The sequence below is a fragment of the Acomys russatus genome, chromosome 7 (genome assembly GCF_903995435.1).
Source record: "Acomys russatus chromosome 7, mAcoRus1.1, whole genome shotgun sequence".
NCBI lineage: Eukaryota > Metazoa > Chordata > Mammalia > Rodentia > Muridae > Acomys > Acomys russatus.
Window position 1 is genome coordinate 50,425,024 of NC_067143.1, and position 27,419 is coordinate 50,452,442.

The 27,419-nt window shown below is 52.5% G+C and overlaps 1 protein-coding gene across 1 annotated transcript in view; it reads left to right on the top strand.

Moving 5' to 3' along the window:
* Nucleotides 1–27,419, top strand: part of LOC127191967 (guanylate cyclase D) — a 37,257-nt gene that overhangs the window by 9,079 nt on the left and 759 nt on the right. The window contains exons 4-18 of the mRNA XM_051149324.1: nucleotides 58–412; nucleotides 1,848–1,932; nucleotides 2,519–2,615; nucleotides 2,712–2,840; nucleotides 3,981–4,061; nucleotides 6,366–6,542; nucleotides 6,730–6,886; nucleotides 7,109–7,258; nucleotides 10,922–11,070; nucleotides 13,080–13,243; nucleotides 16,715–16,907; nucleotides 21,295–21,469; nucleotides 22,216–22,314; nucleotides 23,125–23,219; nucleotides 24,599–24,684. Of these exons, the coding sequence (XP_051005281.1) occupies nucleotides 58–412; nucleotides 1,848–1,932; nucleotides 2,519–2,615; nucleotides 2,712–2,840; nucleotides 3,981–4,061; nucleotides 6,366–6,542; nucleotides 6,730–6,886; nucleotides 7,109–7,258; nucleotides 10,922–11,070; nucleotides 13,080–13,243; nucleotides 16,715–16,907; nucleotides 21,295–21,469; nucleotides 22,216–22,314; nucleotides 23,125–23,219; nucleotides 24,599–24,684 (2,192 nt within the window). The remainder of the gene's footprint in view (nucleotides 1–57; nucleotides 413–1,847; nucleotides 1,933–2,518; nucleotides 2,616–2,711; nucleotides 2,841–3,980; nucleotides 4,062–6,365; nucleotides 6,543–6,729; nucleotides 6,887–7,108; nucleotides 7,259–10,921; nucleotides 11,071–13,079; nucleotides 13,244–16,714; nucleotides 16,908–21,294; nucleotides 21,470–22,215; nucleotides 22,315–23,124; nucleotides 23,220–24,598; nucleotides 24,685–27,419) is intronic.

The window sequence follows — 27,419 nt, forward strand, 5'->3', positions numbered from 1 at the left end:
TCCTGTAGGTCGCTGAGATGTCTAAGGTGACAGTATGGAGGGCTTTCTCTTCCACAGGTGTCTCCACTCTTTGGAACTATTTATGATGCAGTCATCCTGTTGGCCCATGCTCTGAACCACTCTGAGACTCATGGAGAAGGGCTCTCAGGAGCTTGCTTAGGGGACCACGTAAGAGCTCTCGATGTGGCTGGTTTTAGCCAGAGAATCCGGATGGATGGGAAAGGAAGGCGGCTAGCCCAATATGTCATCCTGGACACAGATGGTAAAGGAAGCCAGCTGGTTCCCACCCACATTCTGGATACAAGCACATGGCAGGTGCAGCCCCTAGGAAAGGCTATTCACTTTCCAGGAGGGAGCCCTCCAGCCCGTGATACCAGCTGCTGGTTTGACCCCAACACACTCTGCGTAAGAGGCAATTCTCTGTCCACCCAGGAATCTATCCATCCATCTATCCATCCATCCACCCACCCATCCATCCATCCATCCATCCATGCATCCATCTATCCATCCATGCATCCATCCATCTATCCATCCATCCATCCATCCATCCATCCATCCATCCCACACACCTATCTTTCCTTCCACCCATCTGCCCACTCATCCCTCTTTATATCCATTCATCTACCCACCCACATACCAATCCATCTCTCCAACCATCTTCTCACCTGCCTACCCACTCTCCATGGGCATAGTCCCGCAAAGGGAGCAAGAGCAGATATGAAGAAGGGCTCTGATCTTTCATGGGGAATCCTGACCACTAGCTGAGATGCACTAGGAGAGACCGGCAAGGCCTCCCTTGGATGATCAGGGCTAGTGGTGCTCCCCACTCACAGATCTTCTAAGGGCTTCACGGCCTTGTGGGTAGGGTAGGCCATTACCCCCCACAGACACCATTAAAGAACTGAAGGTTGAAAAGCCTTGATGACTTGCCCAGAGTCACATAGAAAGGCAGTGACTGAGCTCATGTGGACCCAAGCTTCTGACTCCAAGTACAGAGTTTATTTTCCTTAAGACCACTGGGCATGTGCGGCAAGAAGCCCATACCGTTCTGGTTTCTGTCACTCATCCATCCTGGCTGTCATCCTTTATGACACATGTGACTATGACCATAAGGAGGCTCACATATGCATACAAGCACATTCCCTAATGCACATGTCATCACTATGGTGGCAGTGACAGGTTTGACCAGACCTGTGTATGTCCCTGTCCTGCCTCAAGCTTTCGGTGCCTCCTTTTGTCCCAGGCTCAGCCAACCCTGTCCTTCCAGCAATTGCATCTTCCCAAACACATGCCCTGCCCCCCTCCCCCCAAATCAGGCTTCCCTTAACAGGAACACTTGTACTCCTGACCCTGGTGCCCCTTCAACTTGCCTGACCACATCTGCTCTGTAATAAGTGTGTGTTCCATACCACAGGCAAGCACTAGAGCACTGAGCCACACCCCCTGCCTCCCGGGTCCTTACAATCAGCTCCTCCCTAGAGCATCATTCATACCAGTGTGCACAACCAGACAGGACCATCAACCTCCCAGACTAACCGAGAATACGAAAAACCCTCCTGGGGAGGGGCGGGGGGCGGGGCTGAAGCCCTCACCTGCTCTTCTGTCCTTTTCTTCTACAAAGAGTGACTCCTGCCCCCTGCCCCACCACTGCTCACTCTCAGGAGTAGGTGAGAACAGAACAAAGACAAAGCCAGGCCAGGCCCTCCAGGTGACATAGTCTGTAACAGACAGGGATGGCTAGAGACCATATGCAAGGAGCAGCGGTTTGAGAAGGGGACGCAATTTGAGAAGGCGGCAGCAGGTCTGTGAGGTCACTGCTTGATCGACCCCTGTCTTTCTCTGCCCAGGTGTGCAGCCCCCGGGCAGCCTCCTGACTCTGACACTGGCCTGTGTTCTGGCCCTGGTTGGTGGAGTCCTTGCTTACCTCATCAGGTGAGGCTGACCGGCCTGGCTCAGGCTCTCTGAGTCCCTGTCCTACGGGGTCTCCCTTGGCAACCTACAGGGGCTTTCCCCATCTCCACTTCCATACCTCAGGGACTACTGGCCTTTCCCTCTCTTAGCTGTTATTCAAGAAGAGCCAGGAGTCTTGGCTGCCTCCTGAGAGGGCTGTTTGAGACGTGGGGGAGAAGCCTGTGACACTGGATAAGACTCTCTGCCTCTGAGGTTCATGCTCCTGCCTGTACAGTGAGAGAGGGGCAAGCCAGATCCATCCCAGAGATTCCTCCGTTCTGCAAACACTTCTCCCGTTTCCATTCAGATGCTCCCGAGCCTCAGCCATATCTCGCTCTGTCTACTCTCATGTCTAACAAGGCCTCAAGGAAAACTGGTCTACACACCAGTAGACCCATCAGGCCCTGGGAAGTTGCAGACTGAGCCCAAGGCCAGTGGACCCTGTACAGACCGTACTCAGCCCCCACCAGCCCGGAGGCTGGCACTGGAGGAGATGCGGAAAGACTAGGATGTGGGTGCTGAGTCCGAGGCGGCGCCTGACTGAGGTCTTATTTTCTCTCACCTCCAGGTTAGGCCTTCAGCAGCTGCAGCTGTTACAGGGCCCCCATCGGATCCTGCTGGCAGCTCAGGAGCTCACCTTCCTCCGGCGGACCCCCAGCCGGCGGGTGGGTGGGGAGACGGGGCTGAGTCGACAGGTAGGAGGATGGGACGACAGGCTGGGTCTAGCCTCTGACCACCCCTCTCCCCAATACCTGTCCCAGAGGCTGCATGCGGACAGCGGCAGTGAGTCAAGGAGTGTGGTGGATGGTGGGAGCCCAAGGCCGGTTACCCAGGGGTCAGCAAGGAGCCTACAAGCCTTCACGGAGTACACCAACGTGGCCTTGTACCAGGTGAGGGCGGTTGCCACTCCATACCAGACCTGAGAGGCTGTGTCCAAGTTTGGAAGAAGTCAATCTAAGACACAGTCTTAGGCCTCTGGAGGCCCCTTCTGTTGGGACTTTCCTGGTTGCCCTGGCACATGTACAACAGCCCCAGAAAAAGGACACAAGACACCTTGCTCCCACCAGCATGGTTCCACGTGCTGATCAGCCTCAGACCACTTGGCTTTGGCCTTGGCCCAAGTCACCCACCTGCTCAAGCAGTGACACTCCCCAGTCCCTAAAGCTTTGAAGGCAGTACTCAGCCACAGACCCCTCCAGGTAGAAACTGAGCCCCAGCTGACAAGGAACCTACAGGGTGAAAGGTCAGACAAGCAAGGTCATGTTGCTGAGAACACAGCCATTTTTCGGGCACCATTAGTCTCAAGTGCAACTACTTACTAGTACACGGCTCTCTGCCTGTGGCTGCCACGGTGACTGAATTTGGCTAATTGTTTTCCACAGGAAGCAGTGTGAAGCTTTCGGTGCTTATTTTTCCACTTTTTCCCCTGGGCAACCCCCACCTTTTCCTTTTCCTACCAAAAAGAGGTTTTAATGACGCACAAAACACAATAGCCAGCAGGCTGCAGGCTGGACAGAGGCAATCCATTAGGGACCAGCTGAGGGCCGGGACCACAGTGAGAGCAGCAGGCACCTCATCCTCTACCGCCCTTCTCTCAGGTCTCTCTTCTGGAGCCCAGAGTTGCAGCTTGCACACCACAGGTGTCCGAATTCTTCATGGTAAAGCCGGACTCCAGCTAGGACCCTGTTTCCTAGTTGCAACTCCTTAGCCTTCATCTGCTGGTTGCCCCCGCTTTGCAGACTCAGAAGCTGACGCTCACACTAGAAGTCGCCTACCCAAGTCACAGGGCTCCAGGGAGGCCAAGTGATGAGTGGGCCTCAGGTCCACCAGCCAAAGCTTGGCCCTGGCCCTCCCTGAAAAAGTCTGAAAAGGTCTGCTTACTGCTCCCATTGGCCAGGCTAGGCGCTGCTCAGAACACAGATGAGGGCACACGTGTGGGGTAGGCACTGAGGCCAAGAGGTGGTGGCATTGTTCCACGACCACCCAGCTAGTGAGCTAGAACAGAACAACGCTTTCTCTTGCTTAAACAGGGAGACTGGGTGTGGCTCAAGAAGTTTGAAGCAGGCATGGCTCCTGAGCTGCGGCCAAGTAGCCTCAACCTCCTGAGAAAGGTAGGACTACAGAGGGAGGGACACAGGGGGCCAGAGGGCATGTGCTCAGGACACCCTCACTGGTCTGGAGTGGTTCCTACTCCCTGGGCATGCTTCTGGCCTAAGAGAGAGAGAGACAGAGAGAGACAGACAGAGAGAGAGAGAGAGACAGACAGACAGGCAGAGAGCGGCAGAGGAGAAAGAGAGAGAGAGACCAGCGAGAGAGCAGAGAGAGGACCAGAGAGGAGAGAAAGGAGAGAGAAGAGAGAGAGACAGAGACAGAGAGAGAGAGAGAGGAGAGAGAGAGCAGACGAGAGAGGAGGAGAGAGAGGGAGAGAGAGAGTTTGCTTTCTAGTGCCAGCATCTCCTCAGCTGCGTGGTCGCCATCCCACACCAGCATCCCTCAAACCTGTCAGCATCCTAGCATAAGCCTCACCATAGCTATCTGGGTTCCTCTCCCAGCAACAGAACCTGGGTACCACCAAGGGTCCTCAGCCTGTGCCTACCTCCCTGTGCCCATCCCTGTCATATTCCAGGCAGAGTTCTGGGCTTTGGAGAAGGGGTTCTTGAGGGAGGGAGCTTCAGTCACCACCACTGACCACACAAGCACCTTCCCCCTACCTCCACCCCAAGATAATCACCATCAGAGAGGCACATGGGAGGGAGGGCAGACTCCCGGAAGACTTCAGGTGGTGTCCTTCCTCCATGAGGCACCTGGCTTCTGTGTAACGTAGAGACAATATTAATCCTACCTGGCCTAGGGGAGCTGTGAGGAGGGCAGGGAATATATATGGAATAGCCTAGAACTGCCCCTGGCAAAAGACATTTGAGAAATGAGAAATTGCATTGAATTTTGACTTTTGTTTTTTGTTTTTTGTTTTTTGTTGTTGTTTTTGTTTTTTTTTTTTGTTTGTTTGTTGTTTGTTGCCAGCATCAGCTCTCTGAAATGAAGTTCAGAGAGATTAAGTGGCAGGAAGCATTTCCCATGTGGCCAGTGTGAGCAGCTTCTCTAAGAAAGAAATGTCTTATGTGGGAGTCAACCAGGTTTGAGAGTTGCTGGGGGTTAGCCACAGAGCTTCTTGGAGCCTGTGTTGTGCCGTTCTGGCTACCTGCTGGTTTACTGTAGTGTACACTAAGAAGCAGTAGGTAAAACAATGATGCCTCCACATCTTACATTGTGTAAGAAGTTTGGTTAGGACTCAGGTGCAATGGGTTGGGGTCAGGCTATGGGGCTCAGCTGTCAGAACTTGGCAAGCTGTGGCCTGTAGGCCAAATCCAACCCCACTACTTGTCTTTACAAATAAAGTTAGGACACGGCCACACTCTCTCCTTAGTGTTTGTCTGTAGCTGCTTTCCTGCCCACAGTGACAGAAGTGAGTATTTGTGACAGAGATGTGTAAAGCCTGAAATACTTACTATCAGGACTGTTTTTAGAAAACCTTGTGGTTTCTCGGTCTAGAGGGACTACGGAGCTCCACTCACAGGCAGGGCAGCTGAGGACTAAGCTCCGTGGCATCTGAATTCTCCTTTCTTATACTCTCAAGGCATCTGCCAGGCTCCCTGGACTCAGGGAAGTACTCTTTACTTGGGATGCTGCAAGAGATAGGACCATTTCCTAAGACCTGAACTCCAAAACGTGCACGACCCTTCCCGCTGTGTTCTGTAGCCACAGAGCACACTCGGGGAGGGACAGAGGCCACCTCTCCATGGCATGAGTCTCAAAGGCTTTGGGGTGGGGGGGTGGGGAGCCGTTCTTGGGTGTCCCAGAGGAGGGAGAGTGTGCAGGCGGGCAGCCCTCCCCATTTAGCTGAGTCCTGAGCCATTTTTGTGAAGAAGGCCTTGCCAGACACGGGTTCACTGTGTCCCACTTGGGCCCAGACCCTGCAGGGGAGGCTGCTCTCCTTCATTGCGGGCAGGAACCCTCTTGTTCTCCTTCCTCCTGCACCCCTGTGGGCTGTTGGGCAGAGGATGAAAAGGTTCCCAGATCAGTGGCATCAGTCAGGTTGAGAAACAGACCTAGATCTGACTCTGTGGAAGTACTGACAGCTCCTCCACTCATCCATCCATCATTCGTTTATTTGTTCGTTCATTCATTCATTCATTCATTCATTCATTCTTCCAACCATCAGTGTGTCTATCTGATCATCTACCTACCTGTTAACTCATCCAGTCCCTGTCCACTTATATTCATCTAACCGTCAATCCAGCCAGCCAGTTATCCACGCACCTATCGACCATCCATCACCCATCCACCCACCCAGCCACCCCATGCAGCCACCTCATTACTCATCTATCCCAGGGCCTTGATGCTTTTTGCCCCTGCAGATGCGGGAGATGAGGCACGAGAATGTTACCGCCTTCCTGGGCCTCTTTGCGGGGCCCGGGGTCAGCGCAATGGTGCTGGAGCACTGTGCCCGTGGCAGCCTGGAAGACCTGCTCCAGAATGAGGCCCTGAGGCTTGACTGGCCCTTCAAGGCCTCCCTACTGTTGGATCTGATCCGAGTGAGAGCCTCCTTGGGAACTAAGAGTCGAGGAGGGCGGTGTGGATGGGAGGTGCTCGGATTTCCCGGGCCTTTGAAATCTATCTAAGAAGGCAAAAGCAGAGGTGAGGCCAGAAGGCCTCCGGGTCCTGTGGACACTCCATAGTGGCCCTTCTCACTCTTCACTAAGCCCGTATGTCCCCTCCCAGGGTGTGCGGTATCTGCACCATTGGCATTTCCCCCACGGGCGCCTCAAATCCAGGAACTGCGTGGTGGACAGTCGCTTTGTGCTCAAGATCACTGACTACGGCTATGCAGAGCTCCTGGAGTCTCATTGCTCTCCCAGGCCCCAGCCAGCCCCGGAAGGTCAGCTCAGGGGGGCAGGGGCCACCAGGAGTGTGCTTGTGACGCAAAGGGAGGGGGAGCTCTCCAGTGCCCCACACTTTCCATGCTGGGACCTGGAATTGGTGACTCTTCTGTCCCACAAGACCCTGAAGCCTTTAATCTGGGAATCCAGGAGGACAGATGCACTTAGGTCCTCTCAGGTGCAGGGTGTGACAGCAATGTGACCCTTTCCTGTGATTGCAGAGCTTCTGTGGACAGCTCCTGAGCTGCTGCGGGGGCCAGGGGGCCCCGGGAAGGCCACCTTCAAAGGTGATGTTTTCAGCCTGGGCATTGTCCTGCAGGAGGTGCTCACCCAAAGCCCACCCTACTGCTCCTGGGGACTCTCAGCAGAAGGTACGTGTCCCTCCCCTTCCTGGCCTCCCTGGCTGCTATCTTGGATAGCTAGGAAATTCTGTGACCTTCAGGAAAGTTGGACACACAAGCCTAAAGCCTGACTGTGAGAACGGGGTCTCCTCGCCTGAAGGCGGGAGACAACTGTAGCAACTCTCCCAAAGGCGGTTGGGCAGCTGAGGACAGTGGCACCTTCCTTCCTTTCCCGAGGCCACACACATCTGCAGGTGCTCCTTTCTGGATTACATGCCCCCTCTTAGTCCAGAACCTGCTATACAGATCTCAGTTCTGCTCTATTTACTTGCACATATCTCATACCTACTTTGAGTCTCAATTTTCTCACCTTTAAAATGGAGTTCCAATAAAACTGTGTTGGACAGCAAGGTGTGTGGTTGATGTGGCCCCGGCAGCATAGTGTTTGAAGCTCGGCTACCTGCCCAGATGGCACACTATCTGGAGCCTCTCTGTCACCACTCTCCAGGCACTAGCTACGCATCTTTCCCCCTTTGCCACCTGGCTTGTGGGTGCTTTTTTTCCTCTTGCCACCCCAACCCCAGGGCCAGACTTCGGAAAGGTCCTCCCATTCTGTGGTCTCTGTCAGGGCTCCCTGAACCACAGGATGCTCCTACAGTTGTCCCCCCGCCCCCCCAGTCTCCTTATATCTGCCCAGTCTCAGAGACCTGTCCCTACAGCTCTTCAGGGCACCTTAGCCAGAGACACAGCTGAGTTCTTGATGGATGGTCTGACTTTGCCCTTCCTCCACTGAAGTCTTGCCCAATGAACACTGCTCATTTCAAGCCTGGGTTTAGGAGATCCGGGAGGGTCAAGATATCAGGCTTAGGGAGCTATTTGGTCTCCCATGCCTCACATCTGCCTGCAGTGGAGGATGGGTGTGGCGGCACACACTTTTAATCCCAGCACTCGGGAGGCAGAGGCAGGCAGATCACTGTGAGTTCAAGGCCAGCCTCGTCTACCATGAGAGTCTAGGATAGCCAGAGCTGTTACACAGAGAAAGCCTCTCTTGAAAAGAAAAAACAAAAACAAAGCATCTGCCTGCTGTGGAAGAGAAAAACCACCCAGATGGGCCGTGCAAGCCTTGTTTCCAGGTAAGGCCCTCAGGTATGTCATCAGCCTTTGGATGCAGGGATTAGAGACCTTCAGATAGAGCTCAGTCCATGCCTGCTGCTCCCTGGCACGTGCTTTCTCCAGCCTTGGAAAGTGCAAGATCCAGAGTTTAACTTGATCCAGAGTTTAGCTTTGGGCCCAAAGCCAGCTCTATACCAATTTACCTCACACTTTTGAGTAAATTCTTGTTAGGTCTAAGCCTCGATTTCCTTATCAGTAAACTGAGGACCAGGGTACCTGCCTCAGAAAGTCACTCTGTGTGCAGCTTTTCACTCTAGGTCAAGTGCCTGAAACATGGTAGTTGTGCAATAAAATCTGCCTGGGTGGTTTGGGGATGGGGTAATGTGTATCCCACATTCTCTCCTGCATCCAGCATTTGGGGGCAGGCCTGTGTGTGTAGGGCCCTGTGTGGGCTCCAAGGCTCTCTCTGTGTGCTCCATCTGGTCCCCCCGGGAGGTGGCTGATGAGCTCCCTTTCAGGAAAGAGTTAAGTGATGCTCAAAGCCGGGCAAGACGGCTCAAGGATGGACCTGGGGTTTGGATGGTGGTCTCCTCATTCAGGCATGGCATTCTTAGGGACCAGAAGCCAACACTGTTGAGGACAGAGATGCATTGAGTGTGAACAGTGGACCTGGCACAGCAAGAGAACCTGGAGACCAGCCTAGGGCTGCTAAGACCTGGGTCTGGGAGGATGGCTCAGTCAGTAAAGCTCTTATGCAATCATAAAGACCTGAGTGTGGGTCTCCAGCATCCACATAAAAAGCAGGGAGCCCTGGGGTTGCTGTCTAGATAGCGTAGCCAGATTGTCAAGCTCTGGGTTTAGTAAGAGATCCTGTTTTTAAAAATAAGATGGAGAATAATTACAGGAGACACGCAGCTTCAACCTCTGGCTTCCATAGACATGCCATCCACGCACACGCATCCCCTCAATGCCCCACTCACTCCCACACAGCCTCTACCCTGAATGCCAAAGCCCCCCCCCCACTATCTTCAGCTTTTACTATCTGCTGACTGCAGCAACACTGATGACAGACACGCTACTCAGAAATCCAAGATGCTTTGAAACGGATTAACATTTCATTCAGCACGACGCGATTGGTATGCTTTTAAAACACAGCTGCGTGTGCGTGCATGGCTGGTATCACTTCCATCTGGATGCCCTTCTTTGTAAGCACATGGCCTCTGGGTCCCTGTGGTTTGAGACCCCTGGAGTCTGATGCCTGAGGTTGGGACCCTCTAGACAGGCTGAGTGGAAATCAAGCCCACTTTCATGTCTGCTTTTTACTGCCTTCTATAAGTGCCCTCCCTTCACCCTTTGGAGCCTCAGTTTTTCCTTTCTGTAATGTTGGGCATTAATAACCAGTGTGTGATAACACAGACTTATAACTTCAGCATTTGGGAAGCAGAGGCAGAGGGATAGCCAATTTGAGTATAGCCTGAGCTACGTTGAATTCCAGACAAGCCATAGTATGACCAGGCATGGTGGCACATGCCTGTCGAAGTAGAATCAACACTTGGGACACATGAGGATCAGAAATTTAAGATCATCTTTGTCTGTATAATCAGTTTCAGGCCAGCCTGGGGGAAACTTTGTCTCAAACAAAACAAACAGGCAAACAAAAACCTACCAAAAAGACCAAAGTCATAAAGAGCCAGTGATCCCTCACTATTCCCAACAAGGTGGCCAACCTAGGGCAGAGAGAAGAGGCCTGTAGAAAAAGGTGCTTCTTCTATAGAGGAAGGCTCCATGAGGTGGGGTCCCAGACCTCCTTGCAGGTTCCCCTGTTGTGCCCCAACCTGTACAGAGTGCACATAGATGGCAGAAGTCCTGCGTAGATCTGTGGACTCAGAGCCTGAGGGTGGAGCCCAGCCTCTTTCCTTCCCAGTTTTGATGAACTCTTGGTTCTGCCAGAGGCAGATGTCTGGGGTGGGCTGTGGATCTGAGGCACAGAGTGGCAGGTCCAGAGAGCTACAACATTGGTCTCTCTGGCCTTGATATAGTGAGGCATGGTCCTCACACTGTGGAGCAGAGATGCCTTGGGGATGTTGAGGGCTGTGTCTGCCTCACTCTTGTGAGGAGTGGTGTGGTCTCTAGATGTTTAGGCTGGTTGGAAGAGCTATGTGGCCAGGTGTCAATACAAGGATAGAACAACAGCCTTGGGGAGCGCCTGCCAGTGCTACCTCCCACAACTCCTCCCTCAGCAGCCTTCACGAGGAAGCCCTTGCTGATCCCATTTCACAGGTGAAGATACTGAGGCTGGGGGATTCACTATCTTCTCTGCCACCACACAGAGAATCGTAGCAGATTCAGAATTGAAACTCAGCTCTCCTGGCCCAAGTCTGAGACCCTTTCTCTGGTTAAGGCCTGAAGGAGGCCCAAGAGAATAGCAAGGTGATGACACTGACCAGCCATGCAGAAGACATGGATGAAAGGGCTTGAGCATCCCTAGGGCCCAATTCCCCCTTCCCTTCCCTACCTCAAAACCCCTCCCATAATCCCTCAGGGCACCTTGGCTCAAGGTACCCATGGGGTTTGTTGCAGAGATCATCCGGAAGGTGGCATCTCCCCCTCCTCTGTGCCGGCCACTGGTGTCCCCTGACCAGGGCCCCCAAGAGTGCATCCAGCTAATGCAGCAGTGCTGGGAGGAAGTACCAGACGATAGGCCGAGCATGGACCAGATCTACACACAGGTCAGTGCTCCCCAGAGGAGCAGGTGCTTATAAGCAGGCCTATCCACAGGCCTCACTGGGCCACACGGCCCTCATGCATTTCCAGGGCCTGGAAACACCGGGCAGTCAGGAGACACAGGCCAGCAGCATCACTCTGAGGAGGATAGTCTCAGAAAGCGATGCTTGCCGGTGCTATCCTGAGTGTCCAGCCATTTTTCAGGCACTCGATCATTAAGGTCACCCTCTGAGGCACCAGAGTCTTGGCTCTGTAGAAGATAAACAGGCAGAGACAAATACCCAAGGGACCTGACTTGGTGGGCTGTCTGTTTGTCTGTCTGATCTTCACATGGGGTCAGGCCTTCTAGAACTGGAGCAGAAGCTCTCTTAGTGACTATGGAGACAGGCCTGGTTCCCAAGTCAGTGAGGAGATTAGATGGACCCTGGGGTCCCCTGCAGCCTGTCTTGGGACTTCAGTGGGAGGGCTGAGGCAAGCCTGCATGAGTCCTCAGGGCAGGACAGCTCTCCTCCAGGAACAGCCCATTAAACCTAGGGCCACATCTCTGCTTCCTATGCTGGTCTCATAGTCCCCAGCCACAGCACCAAGTTGCCAAGGTTCAACAAGTCAGAGGGGCAGGGAAGGAGGGGAAAAGGCATCATGGCAGGCAATGACAACCTACAGGGCTCCTTGGGACATTCACACACACACACACACACACACACACACACACACACACACACACATATACACACACACACACGCATGCACACATACACACATGTATACACTCATGCATGCACATATGTGCACACACACAGGCACGCACACATGTGCACATGCACAGGCATGCACATGCTTGCACGTGCGCATGCACACACACACATATGCATACGGTAGCATCACGGGTGGCACCTCCTCACACATGAGGATCTGGATTTCAGAGTTAACAAGCTCCAAGGCTCACAATGATGGGGGGGGGGGCGGGGCGGGAGGGTAGATGAGGTAGAAGGAGCAAAAGGCTTACATCTTCTGTGGAGGTCAGAGGGCATCCTATAGGAAACCAGGGCATGAGGCACAGGCTCTGAGGAAGGGTGACTGTGAGAAAGGGCCCTGCCTGAAGCTCACTGCAAAGAAGCCTGGGTGAGCACACACTGTGCTTGGCAGGACAAAGGTGGGATTGCATCACACAACAGGGAGGGCAGGGCCAGAAGGCCGGAAATAACTATGACTCTTACCCACTCTCTTGGGTAGCTAAATTCTCCCTTTCTTTTAGCCTCTTAGAGGTTGGCTTGGAAAGAGATGTCATTTGTGACCCAGTGTTCTGATACGAAGGCCCAATACAGGCTTCTCTCTGCTGGGCACTGGCAGCAGTTGTATTTCTTCAGGACAATGGGTTTAATCTTCTGTCGTCTCAGACATTAGTGGATTTGTAATGTGTGTTTCTGTTTGGTTTTGTTGCTAAGAAGCTTGTATCTAAACAGTGAGCACTTTCTACCTGCACATTTCACTCCTGGATTTTTTTTTTCTTTCTTTCTTTTTTTTTTTTTATTGTTTTATTTTTTTATTAAATATTTAGACTCCTTTGGTCTTAATGCCCTCAGATATGTAGAGAAGTAGAAGTGAAATGGAGTGTTATATACTCTATTTACCTATTGTCTGTCAGTCTGTCTGTCCATCTGTCTGTCCATCCATCCAACCACTCACCATGCCCCCATCCATCACCCATTCCCCCATCCACAATGGCTCTCTCCATCCACTCACAAGGTTACTGTGAGACCTGGGTAACCTGGCTGTGTGTTTGTTAATGCTAACGCTTGCCTGGACACACACTCCTCTGCTCAGCTGTTGTTCTTCCTTGCCCACTCCACACAGAGAGGTTCCCCCACATCCATCTGGTCTCCAGATGACTCACACATCTGTCTCCACCTCATTCCATCACCCCGGGGCAGAGGCTCTGCCTAGCTCACTCCGGAGCCATGTGCAGGAGGCGCTGACTCTGATGATTGACGCTGAGGTGCTGTTTTCTCTTCAGTTCAAAAGCATCAACCAAGGCAGGAAGATGAGCGTGGCTGACTCCATGCTGCAGATGCTGGAGAAGTATTCCCAAAGCCTGGAGGGTCTGGTCCAGGAGCGGACAGAGGAGCTGGAACTGGAGAGGCGGAAGACAGAAAGGCTGCTTTCACAGATGCTGCCTCCGTGAGTGGCCTGCGGATGCCTGGGTCCCTCTAGTCCACTTACCAGAACTCAAGAGGTGCTCTAAGAGCCAGTAATTCACTCTTATTCACTGAGTGTGCACACATGTGTGTAAGGGCACAGGGGTCTTTGTGCTTAAAACAGTCCCTAGGAGAACCTCGGATGTTAGGCACACAGAACTGTTCCTTCAAGGGAAGGAATCCAAAACCCATTTTCCACCCGAAAGCCTGGAGGACACAGGCTTCCTAGCCTGGTGAGCTTTGTGCAACCTCGGTGGCCAGAGCTGGCACCTGACCCTCCCCCAGGCCCTTCTCCTAAATTTGTTCTTCTCAGGCACTCTCTAGAACCCATCTTTCTGGAAGGGGCCACATGAACTTCTCAAAGAGTCTTAGTCAGGTCTGGTCTGTATTTAGCTTACTTTATTCCTCAAAGGGACTCGGGTCTGCTTTGCTGTGCCCGAGGGATTGAGTTCCTTGTCACAAGAATGGTTTTCCATGAGGGAGTGCTGGGATTAAATGAGCCTAAAGCTAACAGCTTGGAGTCAGACTCCTGAAAACGTGAGCCAACACTGGCTACTGAGTGGTGTTGCCTTCTTGCCTCCAGTGGCTCTCCCACTGCTGCCTGCAAAGGAGACTCCTACAACTGTTGCCCAAAGTGGGGCTATTTTTCATCCCTTGTGCTTAAAACTTTCCCCTGATATCAGGCCCTTGGTTGTTGGCTGTTGAAAGTAGAAACAAAGGATGCAAAACATTCCTTATCATCAGAATGTTCACGAATGTGGAAAACACAGGCTTTCAAGTCAAATAGAATATCCCAGCACTCAGGAGTCAGAGGCAGGAGGATCGCTGTGAGTTTGAGGCCAGCCTGGTCTACAAAGCAAATCCAGGCCAACCAAGGATACAAGAGAAACTCTGTCTGGAAAAACCAAAAAAAAAAAAAAAAAAAAAGAATGTGATGGAATCAGAGGAGGGAGCCCTGGCTGGAGGCCCCATTATTTTCATAATAACATTTATGCCTCTGAGATCATATAACGTTCAAAATTTACTCTTCACTTTTTTATGAATTAGAAAAATAGTGGAATTCCAAGGACTAACTGAAGGACATATATACACATATACATATATGTCCTCATTGTAATTGTTCCTGTGCTAGAAGTTGGGCCTGTTTTAATTTTTCCCCATGCAAGGGCCTCTGGTCAACCCATACTGCATCCATTTCTCCCTTGATTCTCAGGCTGCAGTTGGTCTCTGGGAGTCAAATTTGGATCAGTATCCCTTAGCCCAATGTTTGCCCTTTTGCATCATGGGTAAAAGGGAGGGACCTGGGGCCTGGGCAGAACTGATACATGGGTGGGGCCAGAGGCAGCCTCAAAGGAAGCTCAGTAGCAACACTGCCACAACCTCCATAACGGTGGGAGCTGCCCATTGGCTCAGCAAGCCTTGCTCCCTGCGAAAAATGCGCCTGGAGGATCTCCTTTTTATTATGGTTCTCTTAAAGAGAGTCCATCATTACTGCAATCCAGATTGTAAAATAATTGACAGTGATTTTATCATTCTTTTTACGAGCTCTTTTTACGTTAGCTGCTATGCGTTTCCAATTGTTGACATCAGTGGTTCCTTGTTAGGAAACCAAGGATTGAATTTTACAGTCATTTGTACAAAGTCACGGAGCTTTTGCTCTGAATATTTTGTTTCTCTGAGGTTTTTGTTGTTATTGTTTATTTTTGTATTGCTTTGTTTTGTTTTTGGAGACAGAGTTTCTCTGTGTAGCCTTGGCTGTCCTGGAACTCTCCCTGTAGACCAGGCTGGCCTCCAACTGGTAAGAGATCCACCTGCTTCTGCCTCCCAAATGTTAGGATTAAAGACGTGCACCACCACTGGCCAACTCTCCCCTGGATTTTAACAGACACCTCAATAATTGCATAAAATGCATGGCCTCAGACAACTGAGAAGAACCCAACTCTCTCTCTCTCTCTCTCTCTCTCTCTCTCTCTCTCTCTCTCTCTCTCTCTCTCTGTCTCTCTCTCTCTGTCTCTCTTACACACACACACACATACACACGCACACACACATTCTTCTATTTAAAGAAAAAAATCTTTCTTTCTCTGAGGGTCAAGCTCTCCTTGTTGGACATCAGTTAAGAGAGTTTGTGTGACCTTTGCAGGCAGCAGAGGGAGAGCCACTGGAGGCAAGAAGGTGGTCTGGTGCAACACCACTCGGTAGCCAGTGTTGGTTCACATTTCAGGAGTCTGACCCCGAGTTGTTAGCTTTAGGCTTATTTAATCCCAGCACTCCCTCATGGAAAACCATTCTTGTGACAAGGAACTCAATCCCTCAGGCACAGCAAAGCAGACCCGAGTCCCTTTGAGGAATAAAGTAAGCTAAATACAGACCAGACCTGACTAAGACTCTTTGAGAAGTACATGTGGCCCCTTCCAGAAAGATGTGTTCTAGAGAGTGCCTGAGAAGAACAAATTTAGGAGAAGGGCCTGGGGGAGGGTCAGGTGCCAGCTCTGGCCACCGAGGTTGCACAAAGCTCACCAGGCTAGGAAGCCTGTGTGCTCCAAGCTTTCGGGTGGAAAATGGGTTTTGCATTCCTTCCCTTGAATGAGCAACCTTGTGTGCTTAACATTCCAGGCCCTTCTGTGCCCCCTACACATGTGTGAGTGCTTGAGTGCACATGTGTGTGCATGTGTGTGAGGACAGAGGTCAACCTTAAGTGTCATTTCTTAGAATACTTTTTGTGTTTGTTTTTTGGGATAGTCTTTCTTTGTGGCCCGCAATCTGCCTGGACTGACTGGCAACCCCAGGAATCTTCCGGTCTCTACCTCCTCTGTGCTGGTTTTCTAAATACACACGTCATCCTCAGCTGCTGCTGCTTCTTCTTCTTCTTCTTTCTTCTTCTTCTTCTTCTTCTTCTTCTTCTTCTTCTTCTTCTTCTTCTTCTTTGTTTTGTTTGTGTGTTTGTTTGTTTGTTTTTGAGACAGGATTTCTCTGTGTAGCTTTGGCTGTCCTAGATTTGCTTTGTAGACCAAGCTGGCCTCAAACTCACAGCGATCCACCTGCCTCTGCCTCCCAAGTGCTGGGATTAAAAGCATGCGCCACCACACCCAGCCTCACTCTCGGCTTCTAATGTGAGTTCTGGGATTCAAACTCAGGTCCTTGTGCTTACGCAGCCCCTTCACTGACTGAACCATCCCCGCAGCCTCATTTCCTCTCATTTATCTCACATGTTTTTCTAGCCTTCCCCGTATATTGGGTGCTGCAGCTGTGCCTTTCAGTATTGACCTCCTACTGTCCCCCACCCTGGGAGCTGGAAGCGGCCACTGTGAGCCCAGCTCACTTCTAAGGAAGTCAGGACAGGTCTGTCCTGTGGGGCTGACACACCAGCCAACTGGGGACTTCCTCCCTGCCACGTCCCCAGACTTCAAGCTGTAAAGACAGGGTCCTCACCCGGACCCTCTCACCCCTTCAGGTCTGTTGCCCACGCTCTAAAGATGGGAACCAGTGTGGAGCCCGAGTACTTCGAGCAGGTCACCATCTATTTCAGTGACATCGTGGGCTTCACCACCATCTCCGCCTTGAGTGAGCCCATTGAGGTGGTGGGCTTCCTCAATGACCTCTACACGATGTTTGATGCTGTTCTAGCCAGCCATGATGTGTATAAGGTGAGAACAGCAGGACTCCTTTCCCACTACCCCAACCCCATCCCACACCACCCCACCCCCACCCCCCACCTCAACCCCATCCCACCCCACCCCAACCCCCACCCCCTCACTCCCTCACCCCCTCACTCCCCACCCCAACCCCATCCCACCCCACCCTATCCCAACCCCCACCCCCTCATCCCCCACCCCAACCCCATTCCACTCCCACCCCACCCCACCCCACACCTACCCCACCCCCACACCTCCACCGCAGCTGGCACCAGAAAATTGTTTTCATCCACTTACTTGTGAACTTGTATCAATTAGCTATTGCTGTGTAATGAAAATCTCCGAGTCCAGTAGCATACAAAGAAGCCATTTGTTACAAGCCTCCAAAAGAGCTAAAGGATACTCCTGGGCGCACACACTTTTCCCACCAGCTATGTGGGGTCGGGGTGGGAGGATTGGGGGGATTGGAGCGGGGAGATGCAGCTTGCTGATATCAGCTTGGTCTGCTGCATCTCGGGAACCTTGACTGGAAGGATTTTGCTCTGACTCAAAGCCTCTCTGAGATGGTTCACACTCATGGCTGGGTTCTGAGAGAGGGAAGAGGCATGCTGGCCTCTTGAGCTCTAGCCTGGGATCTGCACACTGCTTTTCCCGACAAATTCTGTTAGCCAAGGAAGACAGTGACAAGGAGAGAGGGCTGAGGGAGTGAGGAGATGATGTGAGGAGAGCAGGGAGGGCTTCCTGGAGGAGGAAGCTTCTTCCCAGCACTGTCCAGATTATGCGAGCAGGCACCGAGGATTGACAGGGCTGTGAGTAGGGAATTCCAAATGGGTCACTGCGGCAGGACACACAGCACGGGCCAGCAGTAGACAGGAATCAGAAGTCTTGGTGGAGGCATCAAGGCCTTCTGAGGCCTGTTTCTGGTGTGCCTTTGGATCCTGGGTTCGGTTTTAGCCTGGCCAAACATGTTGCTTTACCCAAATGTTACCCCTCTCTGCCCCGTTTCCTTATCTGTGGATCCGACAACGCCCATCTTGGCAGTTCACAGGGGACATAGAAGTGTGTCCGCTGTGACTGGGAGGGCAGGTGGCTTACTGCTTCTTCTGCAGCTCAACTGTGCTATAGAGACTCTCCTGCAACCTTGCCTCCCACACCCCGGCCCCCCACACCCCTGCATCCCACACCTCTGCGTCCTGCACCCCTGCCCTTTATGTTTGTCTAGGAACTGGTACCCCATGGCTGCTCAAGAGGTAACAGAGAAAGTGGGGAAGGGAGTTCAAATGTCACCCTACTCAAACGCTATTGGCTTTTGACCCCGTGTGTGTGTTTCCAGCAACTTCTTCAGGTCACAACCCTTAGGGGATGAAGACAAGGGCAGCTGCTGGAAAGAGTCAGGGGATAGAGCAGGCAAGCAGACTGCTGCTTGCATTATTTTGTAGTGTCCCAGCTCTTATGGAGCACCTACTGTATACAGGATGCTGTTAAGGGTTTTGTGTGCATGAGGATTTACGAGGAAAGTGCAGGTGCCCCCAACTTACAGGGGAGATGGCAGAGGTGAGGTGGCTTATGGGGACCTGAGGTTTGGACTTGCCATGGGGTCTGCAGCCTCTTTTAGGAAGTTCACCCTCGGCATGACAGACTCTCTTGGGATAAAATGTCAGGTCACACCATCTCACAAGCCCTCTGGGGTTGGCCTTCTCTGAGTGTGTTCGCTGTTGCTCCTTCTCTGTGGACTTCCATATTTCTCCGAGGGTTCGAGTCTCACACCACCTGGCCTTCCCACACACTGTTTCCTCTTCCTGGCTCACCCATCTTTCCTCTCTCCCTACTCCCCTGTGTTGCCATCTTTTCAACCTCCCATTCACTCCCTTCCCTCCCAGACATGGTTAAGTGCTCTCGTTAACACTCTCAAAACTCTTCTTGACAAAACTTGTTCATTCGGTCCTAAGGCCCAGAGAGGAAGGAAGTCTGCCTAGAGCCACAGTGACAGCAGCAAAGCCATCAGGAGCACTGAGTGTCCACAGGCTGTCACGGGCACTCTCCCCAGCAGACACTACAAATGCCTCTGCCACTGACACTGGAGTCCTCAATCACTCTTCTGCTCCTCTTGGGGACTCCATGGCTCCAAGCACTGTCTGGCAGGCCAGCGGCCCACACCCTGACCTCCTGTGGGTCCCATAGGTGTCTCCCTGAAACCCCAATGCTTTGATCTGCCCTGAGTCACCCCTGGCCTGTCTCTCCTGTCTCTCCTAATCTCTTCTCACACATGTGGCCCTCCCAGCTCTGAATCACACCTCGGTTCTGCTCTGAACTCTGGCCAAGAGGCCTGCATCTTCCCAGCAGAAGGAAATGAAATCAAACAAGGCTGTTCCCCTCCAGATGTGGGGAACAGCAGGCCCAGTCCCTGTGATGTGTGATGCATCTCTCATCACTCCTACCATCTGACTCAGTGTCCGTCCTCCGCTCCCGGGCCCCCATCAACAGCAGGATCTACTTACTGTTTTGAATCCTTTCTGGCCTGAAAAGCAGCCATACAACCATTTCCTGCGTGTGTGGAGGTAGGGGTAGGGGGAAGGGAGGGAGTGTGCGGTAGGTGTAGGGGTGGGGTGGGGACAGAAGGACCACCCCAGCATCAGCATCGCTGAGTAAGCATCTTTCTCGTACCCGTACATAGCATAGAATTGAGTGCTGGGGCTCAAGGCTTGAACAAGGCATGGGACGGGAGAGCAGGGACTGGGGACAAGTGTGGCTCCCCAGCTTGGCCTGCAGTGTGTGGTGTGAGGCCATGCAATCCATCAAACAGCCCTAAGCTTCCCTTGGGCCCGAGGCTCCCGTGAGTGAAGCGTGGGGCTGAACTTCCCGTGGCTCAGGACTGCTCTGTAGATGAGAAGACAAGCTGCTGTCTTTCACACAGCCACCAGCATAATGCTAGCCGTGGCTGGCTGCAGCTCGGCTCAACTCCCAGGCCTCCACGGAAAACACGGAAGTACCCACGCTGAGGGAGAACTTGCCTTAAATGTCTTCGCGGCATGCCTTCTTTAGCACTGTGAGTGCCTTTAGCCAGGACGATTTGGCCCTTGAGACACATGAAGCTCAGAGAGGGCAGGATTCCCTCATCGAGGTTGCACAGCAAGTCCATGGCACAGTTAGACTCCACAAGCATGCTCAGCAGAAGGCAGCCCTCCGTCTCGCTTCCCCTCTGCAGTAACCTCCCGTCTGTCTGAAGGAAGCACATCCATTACAAGCAGCCATGGCCTCACTTGTAGGTAGCTGCTCAACACCAGACACCTCTGGGCACCCCACCTCTGTGAAGGCCAGCGAGTGGCTGACCCTGAGCTCTGAAGTGCTGGGCTGTGGGAGAGCCATCTGGTGAGAGCCAGGATACGTGGCTGACGTGGGGTGTATGTGGCATGGTGGTGTCCGAGAAACAAGCAACTCTGAAGGATGCAATGGAGGGGGCATCATGCCGATCTCGGGTCCTGCGGTTGAGGTCCTGCTCTGTGGGGCAGTGCTACAGCTGGCTCTGTCAACCCATTAAACACGCAGCTCAAAGACAGGGAGCTGTGGCCACAAGACAGAGCTAGAGTGGAACCTGATGGTTCCAGAACCTTCTTTCCTTCTCCTACTTTTAAAGTGTACGCCTACATGTTGTATGTGTGCGCGTGCGCGCGAGTATGTGTGTGTGTGTGTGTGTGTGTGTGTGTGTGTGTGTGAAGAGAGCAAGTGAGCATGCATGTGTTTGTGTGTGGAGTGAGCATGCGTTTGTGTGTGGAGAACAGAGGACACCTTGTGGAATCAGTTCTCTCCTCCCACCATGAGGGTTCTGGGAATCACGCTCAGGTCATCCCACTCAGCTGTTTACCCATGGAACCATGCCACCGCCACCGCCACCGCCACCGCCACCGCCACCGCCACCCCTACCTGCACCAATCTCCCCTTGAGACAAGGTCTTACTATATAGCTCACGGAAGATTCCTGGCCCCAAACTTGCAGCAGTTCTCCTGCCTCAGCTTCGTGAGTGCAAGGATTACAGACTGCTACAGGTTGCCCAAGACCTCACTTTCTTTCCAGTATCCTTGGAAGCCAGCAGAGTCAGGACACCAGACTGTCCCTGATAGATGTCGTCTTCAGATGAAGCCCTGGGTGGTTGCATGGCTTTGTGCACACTGCTCTCTGGGTCTGTTCTCAAAGACAAGACCAAAGCTGTCATGTGCCCTATAGACAAGAGGCCACTTGAAGTTCACAGCACTGACCAGTGCCGAGTGCCTGAGCCTGGAAGTCTAGCAAAGGCTGTGGAGTGTGTTAGATCTGGGGTAGGCGTGTGGTGAGGACTCCTGACTGGTGGCATGTAGGTTTGGGTGTGGGACAGGCTGTCCCAACATGAGGTTCTTGTTTGTAGGTAGAGACCATCGGGGATGCCTACATGGTGGCCTCTGGGCTCCCTCAGCGCAATGGTAGTCGGCATGCTGCTGAGATCGCCAACATGGCCCTAGACATCCTCAGCTATGCAGGCAACTTCCGGATGAGGCACGCACCCGATGTGCCCATCCGTGTCAGGGCTGGCCTGCACTCAGGTAGGCAGAAGGGCTGGGGCCTACGACCAAGGCAAGACCAGCCTCCCAGAATTCCCAGGGGGCACTGGTGGTGGGTCAGCCCGGGTGTTGTCTCTGGACCTCCAGCATCCCTACTCCGTCAGAAAAGCTTTGTTTCTGGTCACCTTGGTTACCAAAGAGTCTGGGCACTGGGATTCACAAACTTTACTTGGTTTGAGGTTTTCTGCTCTTGGCATCTGGTCAAGGATGGCCGATTCTACATGGAAAAGTCTGCAGCCTGAAGAAAGAGGCAGAAACCTCTTGTAGTAGGGGCAGTTAAATGTCTTCTGACCTGGGTGTGGAAGAGACCTCAGAACAGGGTCTCTGTGCCTCTCCTATCTCCCTGCTGTGGCTCTCCTCACTGACCCCTGCAGCCTCTCTCTTTGGTTCCCACCAGCCTCTCACCCACACTCAGCTAGTTTCCCAGGCCTTTAAGCCTGCCATCTTTGGCCCATCTGTCTTCCCTTCAAGACATAGGTCAACAGTCACGTCTCCAGGTTGTTTTCCTCATCCCAGTACTGGCTACTGTTTCCATCTCCCACATGGCCAGGGCCCCAGCACGGAGCCCAGCATATGCACTGTCTCCCTCAGGCCCTCTCCCTCCTCTGGCTCCAGACAGCATGGCCCTCAGCTCAGGGCACAAAGAGGGTGGTATGGCGGCATAGGGAGGTGGATGCTGGGACTTCTCTCGCACCTCCTGGACTTCCCCAGGCACATTTGGATTTCAGGGCCCTGCGTGGCAGGTGTGGTGGGTCTCACCATGCCGCGGTACTGCCTCTTTGGGGACACCGTCAACACCGCATCCAGGATGGAGTCCACTGGCCTTCGTGAGTGTCTCAGACTGCTACCTTGCCACACCCTGGGGAGGCGTCTTCCACAACAAAGCCAGACCACCACCAGCTGCAGGAAACAGTACTCAGTAATCATGTCCCCACCTGGTGGCAGCGTGCCAACATAGGTGACAGCACAGGGGACAGAAGGGAAGGATATGTGGTCTCTAACTTTCCATGGAGTTTTTTTGTTTGTTTGTTTTTTTAATGATCTCATGGGAGAACTAGCATAGAAGACAGTGACACAAGAGGCAGAAAATCTGGGTCCTCCCCGCTAGCTCCGTAGTGGACTTGCCCAGTGTCCTTGAGCAGGCTCTGCCTGGAAGGCCTTGGTGTCCTCCCTTTACAGTAAGGTAACCCCTTCCAGTTCCAGATTTTACTTGGCTGCATGCCAACCCCTGTTACGCTAGGTCAGCTCCAAGACCACCAGGTAGACATTGCCAACCTTTGAGGCCCTTACTTACGGAGGGGCTACTCTGGTGGCCTGAAGAAAGCACCCCAAAACTACCACTTCTTAGGGCCTCTGCCTCTGGGTGGGGTTAGTGCAGCCCCTCACGCAGCTCAGTGCACACACTGTGTCACTGGATGTGGTGGCCCTACAGGCAAACATTGCATCCCCGGGACTCCACTCCTAACACTTCATATGTAATTTGCTTCTTGGAGCTCTTTTAGTGACCAACTATGTGAGGGAATGAGAGGGTTAGGAGAAAAAAAATCATATGTATAATTGTGTGCTGTAACTGATTGGGGCTCTTAGTGAAGGAGGCTGCCACCAGGTAGTGGCTTGGTTTCTGCCTTTCTTTTCAGCATACCGAATCCATGCCAGCCAAAGCACCGTCCAGGCCCTGCTCAGCCTTGATGAAGGCTACAAAATTGATGTCAGAGGTCAGACCGAACTGAAGGTGAGACCTGCCCTGGGGACTGGATTCTGGGCAGCAGTGGATGGTCTCAGCTGGCCAGTTTGTGTGAGCTAGGCACAGAGGTGATCCTCTATGCTCCTCAATTTAGAATCAAGAAAAACTTCTTCCTGGGAGCCATTTGGCTCTTTTCTAGAGTCAGAGAAGTGTGGCCACTGATGATCTCCCTGTGTGGCTCCCTGGTTATATGGAACACATATAACCTTCCAGAGCAGTTGTGAAAAAACAAAACAAAACAAAACAAAACATCCTCATGTTACATAGCTGAGGAAATCCAATTAGAAAAGCAATGACTAACTCCTGACCCCACCTGATGACGGCTGTGCTTATGCCTTCTCTATAATACTCTTGGGCTCCTGTGCATCCCTCAAAACCCAGTCCAGACATCACCTCTCACCAAAGCCTACCCTGACCCAAGACCATCCTCACTTTCTACAAATAGTGGCTGTCACAACTTCCCTGTACACCCATGAGTGGCTTTCCACAACCACAGTATAATCCTGGGCTGACTGACTATAAGTTCCTTTGAGGCAGAGAAAAACTTTGAGGCCTGACTGCAGCCGCCACCACCTTCTTCTTCTTCTTCTTCTTCTTCTTCTTCTTCTTCTTCTTCTTCTTCTTCTTCTTCTTCTTCTCCTCCTATGCAATATATGATGAAGGCAGCAACTTCTCCTACCTCACCTTGTCCCATCCTCTTCCCCAAGTTCCTCTGCTAGGGGCAGGCCTGACTAGGAGACAAGGGCTGCCTAGTCTAAAGGCCCCAGGGCTGGGACTGGACCTCACTCTCAGCACTCTTCATGATTCACCTCACAACACTGTGGGATGAGGCCACAGCAGGAGCTGCAGGAGGCACCCACCGAGGGCACGGTTCTCAGGCTCTCGAGGTCTGGTGTCTGCCTATGGCACCCTGAGCTTGACAGGGGTGGGACAGACCGGGGTGAGTGTGGATGGGATGAGCCCAGGGCAGGAGTGTTTGACTTGGGGACATGAACATAGCATGCTATGTCCTGAGAAACAGAGAACTGGGTCAACAGAGGAACCCTAAGGGGTGAACTAGCACAGGACCTCAGTGTCCGACAGCTCCTTCCCACGCAATCCCAGGAGAGGCTGTAGAGTCTTCCAGGAAAGGCTGGAAGGGATTCTACATGGTGCATGCCTCAGGCATTAGCATTCCAGGCCTGCCTTCTTCTCTTTAACTGGTAAGTATTATATTATCCAATCCTCGATATAGCTTTAAGAGATAACAGAGAGGTGAAGTATGCAGTCGCCCAAGGTCGAATAGGCAATAGATGTCAAGTGGCAGAGCCAGGCTTCTTGCCTGGGGGCGTTCCTCAGGGCCCAGGCCTCTTCTTCTTTTGTTTCAGGGGAAGGGCTCAGAGGAGACCTACTGGCTGACAGGGAAGGTGGGATTCTGCAGACCCCTCCCTACACCTCTGTCTATCAAGCCTGGGTGAGTGAGAAGGGGCCCCCCAAAACTGAACACTTCCCCATCAGGGATGAGCCGTTACTTTAGATTGTTAAAGGCCTGACTACTGGAAAGACCTGGGAAATCCGTAATTTACCTGGTGCTAAGCACTGTCTGCCTGGCTGAATGGCAGCTGTGTCTGCTCCGCAGCCTGGCTGAGCCAGGCCAATTAGGGTTCACGGGGGGGCCCCCCAGGATGCTCAGTTGGCCTGCACAAGAGTTTCCTGTATCAACACAAAGGCTGTATAAACGGGCCGTCTGGAGGGACACCACACAAGGGGCATGCCACACACACCCAGCACCAAGGGTCTCTTTATTCTGAGATGCCCAGTGGTGTCCTTGTCATCTTCCACAGATGTGAGACTCTTACATTAAGGAGGAAAAAAAAAAAGGCAGCATGAGAAAGATTCTTGAGAGCTTGGGCGTCTAACAGCATGTTCTCCGCCCTCCATCCTTGGGGCTCCATGTCCTTCATTGAGTGCCATGTGGAGCAGTAACAGGTCCCTCCAACAGGCTGTCCCCTGCTCCCCTGCCCCGGTGAGCAGCCTCCACAGGCAAAGGCAGCAGGCACAAGTGTTATCAAAAGACAGAGGGTCCCGGGACCATGAAGGTCAAGGGGCTTAGTCCACCAGGGAAAGTTGGGCTTGCAATGTATCAGCCTCCTTCCAGATGACTCAGCATCAGGTTAAAATTTCCCCTTCACCAGAGCACCTAAAACAGTGGTTCTCAACCTGTGGGTCATGACCCCTTTAGGGGTCACATATCAGATATCCTGCATACATTATGATTCATAACAGTAGCGATATTACAGTTATAAAATAACAATGAAATAATTGTATGGCTGGGGATCACCACAACATGAGGGTCACAGGGTTAGGAAGGCTGACAGCCGCTGGTCTAACTGGTTGCTCTGAGCACTGGGTCTGCCCCAGCCAGCACTGGCTCTGCAGCTTCCTGCAGCTGGACACCTGCCCTTGGGCACCTGGGCTGCCTCCTAAAGCACACCTCCTCAAGTCTCCCTACCCCAGGGCCTTTGTTCTTGCTCTTGCTATGACTTAAGATGCCCTGCCACTTTTAGTAATTTTTTTGTCATTAAGTGTTTCATCTTATTTTAGTTGATTAATTTATTCACTTTACATCCCAATTGTAGCATCCTCCCTTCTCTCCTCCCTCCCAGTCCCATACTCCCTCTCTCTTTCCCCTATCCCCCCTCCACTGCCCTTAAAAAATGGGAGCCCCCCTCACCAACCCACCCCAGCACATCAAATCATATCAGGATTGAGTGCATCCTCTTCCTTGGTGGCCTGGCAAGGCAGCCCCACCAGGGGGAAGTGATCAAAAAGCAAGCATCTGTCCTTGTCATAGACAGCCCCTGTTCCCCTTACTAGGGGACCCACATGAAGACCAACTGCCCATGGGGTACATATGCGTAGGGGGCCTAGGTCCGGTCCATGCATGGTCCTTGGTTGGTGCTTCTGTCTCCGCAAGCCCCCAGGGCCCTGGCAAGCTGCAGCTGTTGGTCTTCTTCTGGAGCTCCTGTCCTCCTGGGACCTCCTATCCTTCCCCCAACTCTTCTACAAGGCTCTCTGCACTCAACCCAAAGTGTTTAATATTTTTAAGGAAAAAACTGTTTGTAGTGCTGGGACTGAACTAAGACTGTGCTCCTCCACTGAGCCACACTCCCAATTTTAATTTTGGGGTGCCCCTGCCCCTTCCTGCGATTCAAGTCTCAGCTCACATGCTCCCTCTGTCCATCTGATCTGGTCACACCCAGATGAAGCCCCAGTCCCTTCCTGGCCTGTCCCCAGCCAGGCACTGTCCCTGTCTACACTTCAGGAAAGTTCTTTCTGGCCCTAGCTACCTTGTCACAGGACTTGGGGGACCTGCAGGCGTGGCTGCCATTTATCAAGCCAAGCTCCCTCAGCTGATGACTTTTCCATTCTTAGGCAGAAACTTTAGAAAGTGCCAGAAACATTTTCATCTTCTGTCTCAGGGAGGGAGGAAACTGGAGATGAGCTGTAAAGAGCATCACCTGCCTTGGAGCCTCAAGCAGGCAGGGGAGGATCTGTGTTCAGAGCCTGCGTGTGAGCTGGCAGGGGTCTGCTCGAGCGCACACACACACACACATGTACACAACCACAGATGCACACACTGCACACACACACATGCACACACATACACACAGGTACACATCCACAGGTGCACATACACATGCACACACATACACATGTACACATTCACAGATTGATACACATACACACATGCACGCACGCGCGCGCACACACACACACAAGCATCTGTTTATACATACTATTTCCAAAGTGAGAGAGAGAGATCAGGGACAGAAGTCCTATCCTGACCATGTGTTGGCACAGCCACCGACCCAGGTAACAGAACTCAGAGAGCATCGCCCCCACAACACCTCAGGGAGACACCCCACGAAGCTCTCTTTCTCTTCCCTCTGCCCTTACCAACCAGCATCAAAAGTGTCCCCGAGTGGTTCAGTGGCAGAATGCTTGCCTAACACGTGAGAAGTGTTGGGTTTTACTCCAGTGTCAACAAATGTCTCCTGTGGTGTTCTGTGAAGTTTTGGCTTTTCTCAGATGCCTGTTTCACTCTCTGGATCAAAGCAATGCCCTGGTTGGCCAGCTCCAGGCATCACAGGCAGAGGATGAAAAAGAGAATGTGTGTGTGTGTGTGGAGGGGGGATGTCCAGGGAA